At 37.7% G+C, this 16,532-nt stretch overlaps 1 protein-coding gene across 2 annotated transcripts in view; it reads right to left on the bottom strand.

The window, feature by feature from the left end:
* TAFA5 (TAFA chemokine like family member 5) overlaps positions 1-16,532 on the bottom strand; it is a 524,263-nt gene that overhangs the window by 2,534 nt on the left and 505,197 nt on the right. Inside the window, exons 5-6 of one of the 2 annotated variants that reach the window (XM_032106458.1) lie at positions 8,991-9,046; positions 8,188-8,456 (exon numbers count right to left, since the gene is read on the bottom strand). In XM_032106458.1, the coding sequence (XP_031962349.1) occupies positions 9,020-9,046 (27 nt within the window). In that variant the 3' untranslated portion in view covers positions 8,188-8,456; positions 8,991-9,019. Of the gene's footprint in view, positions 1-8,187; positions 8,457-8,990; positions 9,047-16,532 lie in introns of those variants that run through there. The other variant, XM_032106457.1, reaches the window with a different exon arrangement.

Genomic DNA, 16,532 nt, shown 5'->3' on the forward strand with positions numbered 1-16,532 from the left:
CTAATACTCAGTAAGAAGAAATCAGTAGGACCACAGATATAAGTGGTCTTGTCTTTCAGGTATTTCTTTTATTTCTGTGAACTGCTGCAGCTCAAAATTCTACCTGAGACTTGAGTGTTGCTTTACTTACTTCCAAACTTTTGAATTCTCTTTTGTTATTAAAATCTAATGACAAATACAAATAATGACAAATTCAAAATGTAATGTGGCAGCAATGCCAAAACATATGCAGCAGTGCCAAAATCAGCATGAACTTTATGCAGGCCTCTAAGTAGAAGTATAAATATCGAGTCTTACTGCAATTTACTTGGTAACAAAGCTTACTGCAGATTTTTAGTCCTAAAGTCAAAAGGTCCAGAGAGGCTTTTATTGCTACTTTTTGAAAAATTAAAAGTATTGCCCCACAGAATTTAATTTGTGTAATTTCTCCAGGGAGATTTTAAGTATAGAATGTAAAGGGGTAGAAGAGACCCCCAGAGTGCTGTTAGCTTGGGCAAGAGCTCTATTCTTGTGCCAAAGGGTTTATTTCTAAGCAGTAAGATTTTTCTCAGAGGCCCTAAACACTCTTGTCTCCAAATGTACTCTGTGCCAGAACCTTTCATAAAGGTTATCATGTGATGTATTTGCTGTAAGCGCTCTCATAAAAATCATGTGCAAAGTAACACAGTAGAAGAGCTAGAGGACTTCCCGAGACCCACTTTTAATGCTGTCTTCTTTAAAAGCCAATCAGTAAGTATAATTGAACAAAGCTTTTCTCAAGGGCATTTGGCAAGTGTTTTCCTGAGGTCTAGATACTCATCCATAACAGAAGAGTTGATAATACTTAATTCAACATGAGAGTCAGGTCTAGTTACTTGACATGGAATCTGCAACTGTTTTCTGCCATGTTTATGATGGCGCTATCTCACTTTATATCAATTTCCATCTTTATAATCAGTCTTTTTTCAGGACTTTGTAACTGGGAAAGTTAGGCCTCTTAAAAGACCTAATCAATTCACGCTCAAACTTTTAAAATTTATTAATGTAAACTGAAAATACCTTTGCTATTTGTGAAGAGACCATTATTTATATCGACCTTTTCTGCTAAAAAAAGAGCGAAGTGTAATAACCTTGCATTATTCCTCCTTTCGTCCTGTGTTCAGATTGAAATTTACTGCTTAACCTGAATCCTCTCTTTACTGTAATATTCCTTACAAAAAAAAAGTGTTTTAAAAGTGGTTGATCTGCTTCTTTAGTCTCCTCACCCATAATTTCTGCTAAACCTTGATTACCAGCAATGTTTTTTCAAGGTTTTATATTTACTCTCTGTAGTGGGTTGACCTGGGCTGAATGCAGGTGCTCACCAAGACACTCTGTGACTCCCCTTCCCAGCAGCACAGGGGAGACAAAATAAGATGGAAAATAACTTGTAGGTTGAGATAAGGAAAAAGGCAAAAAAAAAAAAAAGTAAGCAAAAAACCCCAAAAGCTTGTGCATGCATAAGCAAAGAAAAAAAAGTTTAATCTCTACTTCCCATCAGTGAATGAAGTTTATCCACTTCCTGGGAAGCAGGGCTTCAACATATGGAGAAGTTGCTCCAGAAGGCAAACCTTACAAAATAACAAGCATCCCCTATTCTTCCTCCCTTCCTTAGCCTTTATTCCTGAGCTGACATCATCTGGTATGGACTAGCCCTTTGATTAATTTGGGTCAGCAGGCCTGGTTGTGTCCCAGGATATTGCCCACTCCCAGCTCCCTGATGGGAAGGGAGGGGAAGGGCAAAAGAAAAAGAAAAAAGAAGAAGAAAAAGAAAAAGAAAAAAAAAAAGAAAATAAAAAAGAAGAAGAAGAAGAAGAAAAAGGAAAAGAAAAAGGCAATAGAGACAGAGACAGCGCTGATGCTGTGCCAGCCCTGCCCAGCAGCAGCCAAATACTGGAGTGTTATCAGCTCCTTTCCAGCTACCAGTGCAAAGCACAGCACTGTGAGGGCTGCTGTGGGAAAATGAGCTCCAGCTCAGCCAGACCAAATAGACTCTCATTGTTTGAGCTTGCCCTTGTAAAAAAATCCCAAAAATTTCAGGTCAATAAGTTTGTCTGATCTCATATTTTGTCACATACCAACGTGAATCTGTGATAGTGCAATAGGTATTGCCTATACATTAGACATTCAAGCATGGCTTTTTCATACTATTTCCACCAATACCTAAACTGTGCACAGGAAACAATACTGAAAATTCCATAGCCATGGTAATGGCTAGTGGTGCCAAGTTTTAATGACCAGATTTCTCTGGCCAACATTTATAATAACATAAACTTCTTGACAACATAGAAAAAAATACATTCCTTAAAGATTTGAACTATTTTTCAACCTTAAATTTAAAAGTAATTCTTACCTTCTCCCATAGAAAGTGCAAGTAATCAAATCAAATCATATATATATGATATAGGCTGCACCATGATAGATCTTTGATGATAGTGATAAATTTGATGGAATTCCTCTCATTCAGCTTAGACTTGTACATCTGCTTAACAGAGGAGATCAAGAGGCTTCTTACAGTAACATTTCTCAGATGTAACTTAAATATTTTCTCTGGGGTGATGGGAACCACATTGTGATCTCTAAAGGGAGTCTGGACAACTGCCTCTGATGTATAATAAAGACATCCGATGAATCTTTTCATTTAATACAGAAAACCTCTTAGAAATTTGTATCCATTTTTTTCTCAACAAGTATTTTTCTTATGTCAATAGCCTAATAAAGCTAAGTAAATTCAGCATCATTTAGTTTTAGCAGCCATCAATCCCAACAGCTCAACACATATGGAAATTCATGCTTCCGGCTTTATACATTTTTTTCTTTTGTGCTGTAATACAAGAACATTAACAGATAAATCTTGGATGTAGTTTAAAGTTTATTGATGACTGCAAATAGCAATAGCTTCTGCTGCTTCCCAAGGTTCTTATCAGCAGTCATTCCCAATAGGACCAAAAAGAGCAGACACTATATCAATAAAAAGAGCTTCATATTTGGGATGTTGTGTTTTTCTTTTCTTTTACTTTAAGCCAGAAGGCCCACTTTACTCAGTTGATCGAAATTAGTTTGGTTCCTTTGTGGGGTGGGATTTAGTCTTTACTGAATTCAGGTTTCCTCAGAAATATAGAATCATTTGATTTCAAATCATGGTATATCTAGGAGATAATATCATACACATAAAATAAAACCCTAAATTATTTTTTGAAGCATATGTACATTAAAATTTAAAACTTATCCTCATTGTACACACCAAACTTTCCTCAGCCAGTTGGTGCTTCATCTGTCTCTCTTATCACTGTGAGAGATCAAGGTCTCAAAGAATCGGCCATTTGCCAAAGCAGTGGGTGCTTGGCTGATGGAGTTCAAGGTTGCAGCCCAGGTGCAGAGGGGGTGCACACCCAACACCAGAGGCTACATGAGGGTTTTGGCTCAGATAAGGGAAGAGGCCAGTAAGAAACAGCTCCTGATATGTGGGATAATGCCTTTCATTATGTCAATTTCTGCCCTTACACAACTGGCTCAGGTGTGAAAACTCCTCTCTGAGGGAGATATTGGGACATTCACCTGAAGGTATTCAACCCTTCTGATGGGGCATAATTGTCTCAACTGTGCTGACCTAAGAGGCAGCTGTCATGTCTTAGAATGTGTGATAAACCACCGAAGAACCCTGAAGTGTCCCATGATCCACAGTGCTATAATAGTGTAGAACTTCCTAAGCCAGGGAAGGCACGTGGGTGTTCCCACGTAACCAGAGTGTACTCACTGAACTCTGTGTTTTGTGGGCTTTTTCTACCACTGATGGACCAAGACTGTGACCATCACTTTGACAGACATTGAAATTTCAGCAGTCAAATCTCATTGCTATATCATGGGTGGTGACTATATACCTTTTTCTCTTCTTTTCCTCTCTCTTTCTCTCCTAACTTCTTATCAAAATATATTGAAGGCAAGACTAAAAAATTCCAGTCAATGTCTTAGTAAGTGCCTTGTTCTTTGGCTAGGTTAAATTTGGCTAAGTATAAATTTGCTAAGTTAAAGTTTGTGAAATGCCTTACTTTGTCTGGGTGTTGTTTTACAATTTGCCGAATGCCTTATTCTACCACGATGTTCTAAAGTTTGCAAGTAAAAGTGTGGTTTTGAACCTCCTGAGAATTCTGTTGTTTATTCTGTGCACAGCCCAGAATAAATCAACCAACCTTCCCCTACACCCACCAAGTGGACTGGGGCATAACATTCCCCCAGAACATTTTACCTTTTTACAAATTTTTTGCCAGCGACTTTATATTTTCCAGATATTTTCTTCCCCATCCTAGCTGCAATCATTAGCAAGTAAGTTATTGTATCCCAAAGTTTGTTTAGCATAAAAACTCCAGACTTTACCTGCCAACTTTATACATGTCAGTAAAAGTTGTATAGAAAGAAGAGCTGTGCTGGATGAACTGTAACTTATTTTTTCCCTTCCTCATAGGATCTTGGCTGTATTCTTAAGTTTCTATAACAGACTAATAAAAAAGTTATCTTCACCAGCTACTAAGTGGTAAAGAGTTTACAACAAATCTACATTCTACCTATTTGCCATGAGCTATTTCAATTGTATTTTCTAGCATTTCAAGAAAAATCCTTGCAGAGTGCTTAAAAAATGTAGGTTGATAACAAACATAACTGAAGTGTGGAACTTACATAGTTATGATTTACCACTGTTAACATTCTCTGTGTTATCACAAAACACACAGAATTTAGGCAAGCCACGTTAACAGAGAGAATCTCCGTAAAGTATACATAAATATAAAACCTTGAAAAAACATCACTGGTAATCAAGGTTTAACAGAAATTGTGGGTGAGGAGACTAAAGAAGCAGATCAACCACATTCCTGCAGTTTCCACTCCGAATTCTCATTTTTCTGAAACCAAACTTGGTTGTCTTATCTACAGTTGTGCAATACTATAACTTGGTATATTAAGAGTTTTACACTGAAGTGCTGATTTCAAGGCAGAAGACTACATCTATTAAATGTCTCTGTAGAAACATTGCACGCCATAAACATCAGTGTTAAATTTATGGCAAAATTCAGCCACTTCTAACTGCCATTGGTCATTCAAATACTCCTTCAGCTGCCTTGTTGCAGCTCATTCTGCAAGTAAAGACCTGAAAGTCATGTGTGCATACATACATTTTATTTCCACTGCCTACTTTCACAGCTTCAAACTATTCAAGGTAGAGTAACCTCTTGAGCTAAAAGTAATTTGTCTTTTCTAACTCTCAATATATTTTCCTTCCAAGAACTTCCCCAAATGCAATAATAAAAAACCCAGATTGGAGGTATTGGGTATTTTCCCTTTGGTGACTCCATATATAGCAATATTTATTAATTTTAAAAGTAATTCCACACACTAGGTTTGTACCAGACGCCAAAGAACTCAGAAGCATTCTTCATGGTCACAATAAAGAATGGCGTCACAATCTTTTCTTTGGACTAATTTCATCATAAAGCAACTTTAGACAATCAGGCTGAAAATATATTAATAAATGTGACACATGAAATTAAAACTTTCATCTGGTGGGTGTGGTGGCCGGTGGGCCTGTGGTTCAAGGGACAAAGAGAGTCCAGTGGTAGGACAGTCCCTAAGATCAGAGATCCTCCCCAGGTTAGGGTGACAAAAGAGGCTTCTCCAAGGTCACTCTGCCCTGTTATGTTAATGTACCCAGTTCTGCTTCCCTGGTTGGCTGTTGGCCTCTCCGCCCCCTTGTTACCTTATATGTCCCTGCCCTAGAAGGTTCTTCACTCCATGTTCCCCCATTGGCCCTTGCCCCATCACCACTCCCCCGGAGCTCCCTATTGGCCTCCTTACCTTAGTCCCGCCTGTGTACTGCCCCCGTGCCCTCAGATCATTGGTCCCGGATGCTCCATCTGCTCCCATACTTAAACCTGAACCCTGCATTGTTCTCTGTCTTTGTTCCTGGATCCCTTCGCGGTGTGGCTGTAATAAACCTCTGTCTGTGGAATCCCACACAAAGATCCTTCCTGCCTCTTTGCCGTCAACTCGCATTACTGGAGCTATCCATGTGTGTGTGCGTGTATGCGTGTGTGAGTGTGTGGTGGTCCTGCTGAGCGGCTTCGCTAAGGAGACGCTTTTAGGAAGGTCGCGGCACCTCACTATCCAGCACCAACAAGCTGTGGACCATGACAGGTGGGTATACAAGTCTTCATTTAGAATAGATACTCAGGACCTTATGTTTTCCAGATCATATTAAAATAAACAGAAAATTATGGTTTTCACCTAGGAATTTACATTCCAATGAAGTATAGGGAACTCAACAGATTTCCTTAATGAGGCTTTAATGCTTCCGTGTAGCTTGAAATAATCAAATTCTACTGATTCCACCAAAATTAAGACAACGATCCCATTGAAAAAGGTAACTAATTTGAGGGTCAGTATGATTGAACAAGCTTCCTACTCTCCTTCTGCAGTCTCCTCCAGAAGGCAGTACAGAGCGCTTTATCTGTGATGTTCCAAATTACCCTGTAGAGGAGCCAATTTCTGAAATTGGAAAACTCAGAAAAGAACATCATAACAGTTGGAAAATAACATAATAGCATAGACTCATGAATTAGATGTCTTATTTTAAAAAGTCTCATACAAACCAATACATTGCCAGAAAGCTTTTTAAAAACAGGTACTGTTTCGAAGGAGGACAGTAAGGGAAAACACATGATCACAAGTTTTATGGGATCAATCTAACAATTTTACATTAAAAAGTAACCTAGTGAAATATTGGTACACATGGCAGAGCAACCAGGTAGTCTTCTTTGTTCTAGGAAATGTGTTTATGTACACCCATGTCTACATATGGTGAGAGGAGCAGTATATAAACACAGAAGGATTATTTGGAGCAGGTAGAAAGTAAGACAAATATCTCCACTGCAAGCTGCCACTGAAAAGGACAAGGAATACCAGAATGCAGTTTTTAATTGGGTTTGACAGACTTTTGAGAATGGGAAACATCAGTACTATAGCTGTCACCATGTTCAGGGACCATAGCCAAGAAAGCATAATCTCTGAAATGCATTAGCATTTTCTGACACTCTCCAGTTTTGTGACTTTAGATAGAACTGAGCATCTCTCGTGATTCTGTGGAAGTGCATCCACTCTGCTACATAATCATGAAAAGGTACCTTGAATGAAAGCCAGGGATGTGCCTTAGTACTTGTATTCTAGGGAAGCTGTTGTTTTATCAAAATTTACAGTACTGCAAATTCATTAATCTCAGCATAATGAAGGACTGGGAATGCAATCACAAAACACACTCCTATAAAAAATACGTGTTAGAAGGTCCATCTTAGTGATGGGCATGGCATCTGGTTTTTTCTAGTGTAGCTCTAGCTTGCTACTGAGTTTGTATGGATACCTTAAGACGGTTTTCTATTTTATTTTATGAAACTGTAAATAGAGAACAGTATAATAAATTAAGTGAAAGTTCTGGAGAGAAAATACTTTTTCCTGTCATTCCAAACATGGCACTTGAAAGAGATGTTACCTGGGTATAATGTTGTAAAGGGAGGAGGTTTTGTGCCATGTATGCAGCCAAAAAGCATTCTCAAATGAGACTAGATAGTTTGTGACATAAAAATATTAATTCCCTTGATAATTAACTACTTAGCTCTTCTTCATTACCGATCAAATTTGGAGGTCTTTTATCTCTATCTCTCTGGCTCTGTAGCTTCTGTGCCAGAGCACGAGGTGTAGCGATCTCTAAAAGGCATCTCCAAAGCGAAGCTGCTCAGCAGGATCAGCCACACACACTCACACACACGTGCAGGCACAAATGCACGGACAGCTTCAGTAATATGGTCAGCGGCAGAGAGGCAGGAAGGGTCTTTGCGTGGAGTTCCACAGGAGTAGTTTATTGCCTCTACACTGTGAAGGGTTCTAGAAGCAAAAATCCCAGAACAATGCAGAACTCGAGCTTAAGTACGGGGGTGAGGCTTGCACTAGGAACCAATGGTGTGAGGGCACAGGGGCAGTGCAAAGGCGGGACTAAGGAATGGGGACCCATGGGGGAGCTCTGGGGGAGTGGCGAGGGGCAGAGGCCAATGGGGGGAACCTGGAGTGGAGAACTTTCTATGGTATGGAACATATAAGGTAGCAAGGAGGTGGAGCGGCCAACAGCCAACCAGGGAAGCAAAACTGGGGTAGATTACCATAACAGAATAATGCTGGGAGAGGCTTCTTTTCTCACCTGCCAGACTGCTAAGTCTCTGGCACCAGGGACTGTCTTACCGAGAACTCTTTCTGTCCCTTGTACCACAGGCTAACCAGCCACCACAGTCTTTATTCACTTTCACTTGGGCTTGTGAACACTAAGATCTCAAGGCTTAGCTGGAAGTCTTCTGAACAGTTCAGCACAGTATGTAGGACCCAAGCAGTATAATCAGGTGCAGAACCTAAGAGGAAAGAAAAAATGCCTCAGAGGGAGTATGAGAGGCCTTGTGGATGGGACTAAAACTCTACAACTTCATGACTGACTGTTTGGGATTTTTTCCTCCATGTATTAAATGTTCACATCTTCCAGGTTAGGAAGATACCATGTAACTACCTATACGGACTTTTAAAACCAATTTCTTTTAATAATCCCAATTTTGAACAGCAACTTCATATAGCCAGTCCCTCTGATTGTTAGGAATACAAATTTATGAGAGCAATTCAGCATCCTGTGTGATCTACAAACTGTCCCAAAAGCAAATGATAGATGTTTTAAATCATCTACTTATTCTGACATACCTGCAGCCTCCTGCAACTCTGTTTGTTGTGATTGGTTTAAAAAGCAGACACTTCTAGAATGAAAATGTGAATAACACAGTCCATTCACCAAAAAGCAGAGCGGAAAATATCAAAATTCAAGAAATATGTATTACAAGAAAATGTTCTCATTTTATTTTAAATACACAAAAAATATGTAGTTAACACAAGGAACTTACTTTCTCTAGTTGAGCAGACGTCCTTAATATTATCCTTTACATCCCCTCAGTCCCATCTGAAAAAAGGTCAACAGAGTTCAATAGTGCAGCAGTGAAGCAGCAGGACATCTTCACAAAACCATCCTAACTATCCTTGTAAAACTTCTGTGTTCATTCTCGGGCAGTGAAGAGAATCATTATTATTGTTACTAATGCTGAGGAAAAAGTATTCCAAAGTAAAAAGAAAATTACTTTATTAGTATAGAATGCCTCATTTCCCACTGCTGGTTATTAGTGTTATTTTGCTATTGCCTATAGCTTGTCTTTATTCACTTTCAGTATAGAACTTTTATCATCCTTTCATCCTACTCTTAATTTTCCTTCTCAATGCTTATCTTCAGAAGATTGTTGTCAGACCACACTATCTTTTAAGACCCAAATAAGAGACATTTAATACAGACCACGCAGAAAGACTGGCAAAGAAAGCACACACTCAAAAAATTACACAGATATTTCTTGCTTTCATTTCCTTTTCTCATAAACCTGTGTTAATATTTCATTTTTCAAAATTTTAATCCAGTGAAGTGCTGGAAATTTTGTCCCTAATCAAGCCAAAGATACAAGCTAGAAACTTACACATACATTTCTTTGAAGTCAGTAACCTTACAGAATTCTAAACTGAACCAGTCTTAAATACTTTAATGAACAGGGAGCAGACACAAACTTACAGTTCTGATTTCTAGAAGCGAGAAGATACAAGTGCCTTCTACATGTCATATCTCTTGCTCTTGCTCACATAAATCTATCTATCTATCTATCTGTATAGATCTATATCTGTATCTATATTTACGATCCTAATAACCCTGGTAGTTTGATATGAAGACAATGGCATATGATTTTAAAGTGATTTTGTTTTGTTGTTTTCAGGGTTTCTTGGTGGTTTGGTTGGTTGGTTGGTTTTTTCCGTGTGATAATTCTCTTGACAATTTCAATTATCTTTCTTTAGAATGGCCTCAGCATCATTCCTCATCATGTGAAAATTACCCATGACTTCACAGAGTTTGTAAGGCAAGAAGTGCATTGTGGAGGATCACTGCATTATGCTGGTTTGGGCTGATACGTACAGCAAGTCACACAACTATTTTTTTACGTGTTCCTATAGAACAATAGGAGTAAACAGTACTGTAGATTTCAAACACTGTTTTTTCCATGAGTCAGGAATATTCATAAGTACAGTTGTTTTCCTCTTCAGTGTGAAAGATGTGAAAGAAAAAGTCTATGCTCATTATGTATCGGCTAGGTTTTCATGCTGGATATATTTGTTAAGGATATATGACAGTAACTAATAAAAATACAAGACTCAAAATTATGGCTTTTAATAATGGAACCAGGGATAACATAATGATGTTTCTCATTGCACATTTGCTTATGCTTTGGTGTCTAAATCATAGGTCTCACAATTTTATTAATGCTGTATCTAGATGTTTGTTAGCATACATCTATTAAAAAAAAATACTTTCTTTAGCTGCTCTTACCTCTTTCTTACACTTTCTTCCTCAATTAGATTTCAGAAAGATCCTAATAAAATATATATAACAAACAACAGGCAAGTAATTTTCACAACTAACTAGTATTTTATATATGTATAGAAACATATATATAAATGTCTAGGAATTCTAAGGACAAATTCTCAGGTTTTAAATGTAAATTTTGAAGAAAGCATTGTTTAAATCCAGGGTAGCAATTTCCTTCTATGGTAGAGCTGTTGGCAACATCCCTGTTATTCCAGTACACACTAGAACATTAGAATCAATTTTTTAGATCAGGTGCCTTTGAAGAAAGAGGTCCCCTAGGAGACAGTCTCATCCCACATAATTTTAACCCTTTTCTATTTTATGTATCTAACCCACATTAGGATAAATTGCCTCATGCAGTCAAATGATCAGATAAGTATTTTGGCGTACCCAGGAAAGTCAATTATTCTGAGCTAGATCTTAAGCCAAAGGAAAGATCTGAAAAATATTGTATATTTCTCTTAATTCTACCCCTATCCAGTCTTGTTGATTGCAATGATAGGAATCTTGGCCACAACAAACACACAAAGAAGAGTAAGCACACCTACACAAAGTTTGCAAGTGACAGATACTTAAGCCAAGTGACCAACTCATTCAGTTTTCTGTCATTTGCATAATGCCTGCCCACATGGAAAGTCAACTCTAATCCATTTTCAGATGTGTCAGCTATCCAGTCTAAGTTCTGTTATCCTAATATGGTACATTATAGAAATTAACTAATGTCTGTTAAACTCATAATAGTCTTTGTATGGTCTACAAGAAGTATCACAGTTTACCACTGTTCAATGCAATTCCCCTTCCAAATGAATACAAACTGCTGTGGGCTTCAAATCACAACAGGGAAAGAAAGAAAGAAAAACATTTTTAAACCCATTATTACTTGCATATCCTTCACCTTTGACTACAACAAATTATTTAGCACATTTCTGAAATTTCAATTTAGCACTGCTTGGTGCTTAAAAACAAAATACAAATGTCCAAAGATCAGTCAGATGTGTACAGAATAAACATACAGCTTTTCTTTCTCGTTGTATGTGAGTTCATTCAGTTGGATCTTACATTCCTGTAATCATTTTTGGTCACAATGAGAAAAGTCACACCTTTTATAGCTTAATTGATGCATGCACCATCTAAAAGTTTTATAAAGCACTTTGTGGTTTTTGCCTTCTGTTCTTTTAATACACAACAGCAATAATGAAAACAAATATAAAAACTTTTTCCTTTCAGCTCATGCAAGCATGCACAGCTTTAAACCAAAAGAAAGATGTCATTACAGGCTAGTAATTTTTCCAGAGAAGATGCATTAGCATTAAAAATAAATGCTATGCATTCACATAAAAGCAGAGATAAGTCTACACAGTAAATCACACTTTAAGATTCATGATATTCAACAATGTGCAAGAAAATGGTAAGAAAAAAGCTTTTACCCTATGTATATGTATGAGTACACAATGCACTTAGTACCTTTAGGAAAAAAAGATGCTGATGCTCTTTAGCAAACCTGTATGCAATGAATTTTGAGGAATGTAGTTCTTTCATTAGAGGTGAAAGAAGTGTGGATAACAGACGGCCTGTTAATTTACTGAATAAAGTCCATGTGAAAAATGGCTTAGTAGTATGTGTTCATCAGTTCCAGGAAACTCTTCATTAAGATATGTTTAAATACAACCTATCACGTTGATGAAAGGCTTTTTATAATAGAACTTTTTGCAAGAGTGCAAGATGTGACTTTGAACGTATTTGTTATAAAAATAGATGAGAAAAAAAAAAACCAACCCAGAAATCAAAACCAAATAACACTTTCATCTCTGGCCAGAATTGTAACACAGTAAATTCTACTTTTTTGCCATTTCTAGTAGAAGGCTTTAGGCTGTTCCCTGAGCTCAGAGCACCAGTCTCAGAGCTGGCTTGGGCTCACCTTGGCCAGAGTTGAGCTGGGCTGGTTTCAGCTCGTATCGCAGCTCCAAGGGCTTGTTGCCTCCCCTGCCTGAGCCTGAACTGTGCCAGTGCCTCCATGGGAAGGGTCTGGCAAACCCAGGGGGTCCCTGTGTCTGAGCACAGGGAAATGGTGAGGGTTATGCTCATCCTTCAGCTGGGATCAACCAGAAGGCATCAGCCATAGGTAAGGAAGTATTTTAAAATAAATCCAAGCTTAACAAACTGAGGAGGAAAGACGCACCCCACCTTTGCACACGAATCTCCTATGCACTTCAGAAATGACCTGTTCCTCCTGGTGAGACTTTGTGATGTTTCAAACATATTAAAACCTTTCCATCCAGCAGCTCATGAGGCATAATGAAGTGCTGACCATAGATCCCAAAGAGATACTAAAAGGATGGGAATAAGGCCAGGTAAAAGGGGTAGATCCTAGCCAGTTCACATATAAAGATTTTAAGAGTAATGTTACTGTTTGTTTAGACTCTTGGACTGTTAAATAGTTAATTGGACTAACATAAAGTTCATAGCTAAATGTATATTATGTTCCTTTCTTCTTATAAGATTTTGAGTGTAATAGAACATAGTGAACAGTCAAAAAACTGTTTGAGAACAAAGCTGGTTTTTTACTGTTTTCACACTTTGATTAAAAATAATCTGCAGCCGTCACATGAAAAATGAAAATCTCAGGAAAAATTAATTAAAATCATAGTTAGGTAATAGCCTAGATGTTTGCCTTAGCTCTGCTCTCATGCACTCTCTGTACCTGAAGATTTAGCAATATTTTAAATTTTTTTCTTTGCTAAGAAGGGCTGTCTTCCCAACACACATTGACCACTGAAATACAAAGTTAGGAAGGCAGATATCTAGGACATCTAGGTCAACAGAATATGCATGTGGCATCACAGGAGCAAATATAAATATGTACCTGTGAATGAATTTGACTATCTGCTTGTCCTTCAATACAGGGTAGAGGAACCTCTAGTGTTCAACATATTATTCTGATTCGGACAGAGGAAATAAGAAAAGAATAAAACATGCAAAATGTGAAAGAAATATTGAATATTCTGAACAAAATTGTTTGTTCCTTTCCTCCTCACAAAGATATCTTTCTTCAGTCCTAGATCATTGTGTTCTCAGCTGGTGTATAAATCCAATTAGAATTAAGTTGCTGCATCTGTGTGCACTGTTACCCTTTATCCAATACATATTCTTTGTCCAGAAATTAATTTCTTATTATTTTCATATAGTCTAGGTACAGCCGTCCTCAAGTTTTTAGACCAGGCTCTGCTCTTTCCGTCTATAGCAGTTTGGATGCTGTCTTCCTTTGCTTTCACTAGATAAACCCGGTTCCTTCTGAAGGAGAAGGTATAGACTTATCTTTGAGGAGGTGTAGCAGTTGCATCTGGTGAGTCAGTTGCCACCACAGCCAAACTGAAATCCATACCAAGCTTTTGACATTATTTCACTCTTCCATCTTCTTTATCACAGAATAAATGAGTTAGCTGGAGGCATGGAAAAGGAGCGGTGAGGACTGAGAGGAAATGAAGGTTATCTTTTGGGATTTCTCAATTTTTTTTACTGAACAACTTTGGTATGTTATATTAAGGAGTTATTTGCAGCTTGATGACAAAAAAAAAAGAACCACAATAGTGCAATGTTCAGTTGCAAAACAAAAGATGGATCAATACTTATTGAGCCTTACTTTACCTCAAGTCTCATTTCCCCAAGTTCCTTCTTATATTCAGCAGAGAAAAGAAAATTCTCTGAGGGACAGCTTGAAGTGGTGACAACTGTAGCATTGTGAGCAGTTATTACCATCCCTGCCCGGCTCCGTAGGGTCCCACATGCCCCCACAGACACACGGGTGGGTTCAGTGTTACAGTCGGTAGCAAAGAGTCGAGAAGGGCATTTGCGTGCGTTCTGCCAGGAGCACTTATTGCTGCTACACTGTCAAAGGGTGCAGAGGCAAATATGGACATGATCCCGAAACTCACAGTTTTATCTGGGGGCGGGGAAAAGGCAGGACCAGGGAACGGGGACCAATGGGGAAGCTCTGGGGGAGTGACGAGGGGTAGAGGCTGACAGCCAACCGGGGAATCCAAACTAGGATAGATTAACATAACAGAATAAGTATCCTGGGAGAAACCATGAAGTGGTTGTTGTGGTACTAGGGACTTGTCTTACTGAGAACTCTCTGTCCCTTGTAATGTATGTTCACCGGCCACCACAAGCAGTCTTACTCCATTAATAGGTCTTCCAAAGCCAGAGGTCTCTTGGTGAATATTCTGTAGTGATCATAACAGCAAGGTTCAAATGTACTTCTCTGACATAGCTACACAAGTTTAGTCCTATGTATTGCAGGATATTCAGTTGTGGAGCTTAACACAACAATGTACTTTGTATGTCACAAGGGACTTGCATAAACCTACTTCAGCATGAATTAAGCCCACAGCTTTTATTCTAGTCTTAAATAATATTGTAATAGTTTTAACCTAAAGTGCTATAATTCAGATAAAAAGCATGGAAAGTTGTGTTTTGAGAGGGTTGGGGGATTTTATTTTATTTGTTTTAAATGGAATGTGTGAATGCAAGATATGAGTAGATATAATTATCTTACCTATTCTTTGTCTCCCACTCCATGCAAAAATTCACCTCTTACCCTCTTATTTTTTGTGAATAGGTGTACCCTCTCAAAAGCCCCTCTTTACAAACTATTCCCAGTGGAATCTCATGAGTGAAAAAACAGCTACAGACTGAAACAAATGTATATGCTTTTATTAGACTGGAATAATTCCATTACTATTTAGCTGTTTATTAGTGTCATAGAGTTGAGTGGTGTTATCATTAAATACTTGACATTATAATGAGAGTTCATGGAAAAGCAGTTGGACATTCAAGTCAGTTTTTTAGAGCGATACTCAAACAGAAGATAGGCTTTGACAGAATGAAAGAAAATTATAATTAAAATTTCACAGGTTTTGAGAAAATATTTATCTGCTCTGTTGTTTTGCTTCCCTCATTTCATGAGTTTGATTATTTAAAGCCAGCATTTTTAACATAAAAAATTCTTTAAAAGAAAAATAAATTAGAAAGATATCATTTTCCCAATTGTGTTATGAATTATGAAACAACCTGTAACTTAATGATTGCATTTTCTGCTGCTGTCAGTGTGTGTAATGGACAATCTCCATTAAATCAGTGGATATGCAGTATTTTGCTATCTATTTGTTGTTCACTGCCTCTCCCTGTCTTAACTAAATTTAGATATCTATATTCAAAATCAGGTTTGAAGAGATTATAATAATATATCATGGACTATTTTTTGCCATTGATCAAGATAAATTCTCTTTGTTTCTTAGTGACTCTATCTCATTGCTGTCTTACGAGAAGCATGTGTGTTATTTCAATTTTACAGATGTAGAATGGGTATATATGGAGGTTAAGGTTTACATATTCATCAATGACATATCTGTTAAGGTAAATGGCATGCATGAGTATATATTTCCAATTACTGACATGCAATTATTGTTACCCGTACTGTATGCCAAACCCTGCTATCAGTCTCTTATCTGGCTTTTTGCCAGTGAAAATGCTTCCTTTCTAATAAGGAATTCAGTCTACACCAACACTTAACATATTTCAAATAGCTCGATTATAGTTGCACGTGCTGCAAAGTAGCAAATAGAAATAACACATTAATTAATTTTGTAATTTCTGTGGATACAACACTGTAGCATGTGGCTGTATTGAGCCTTGCATAAGAGGTGCTTATTCTCAATGCAAATCCCACACTCTGTGGAAATACAAATAATAGTATCATGTGTGAAGCCCCAGAGCTTGCACAGATAAGAATACATAGCTGCAAATTAATGAACTAAGCATGCGAAATTCAAGGAATTGAACAGTCTCAGAGCAGTCAAAAAACCCAAAAGGAATCAAGCAGGGTTAAACTCAGTGCTGGGTTCAACAAGGAGATGAAGGAAATCTCAGTTCTAATTCTATTTATGTTTTACAGTAAACACTAATTGGATTTTAAAGAAAATTAAGAGTA

This window comes from Corvus moneduloides, chromosome 4 (genome assembly GCF_009650955.1).
Source record: "Corvus moneduloides isolate bCorMon1 chromosome 4, bCorMon1.pri, whole genome shotgun sequence".
NCBI classification, from domain to species: domain Eukaryota; kingdom Metazoa; phylum Chordata; class Aves; order Passeriformes; family Corvidae; genus Corvus; species Corvus moneduloides.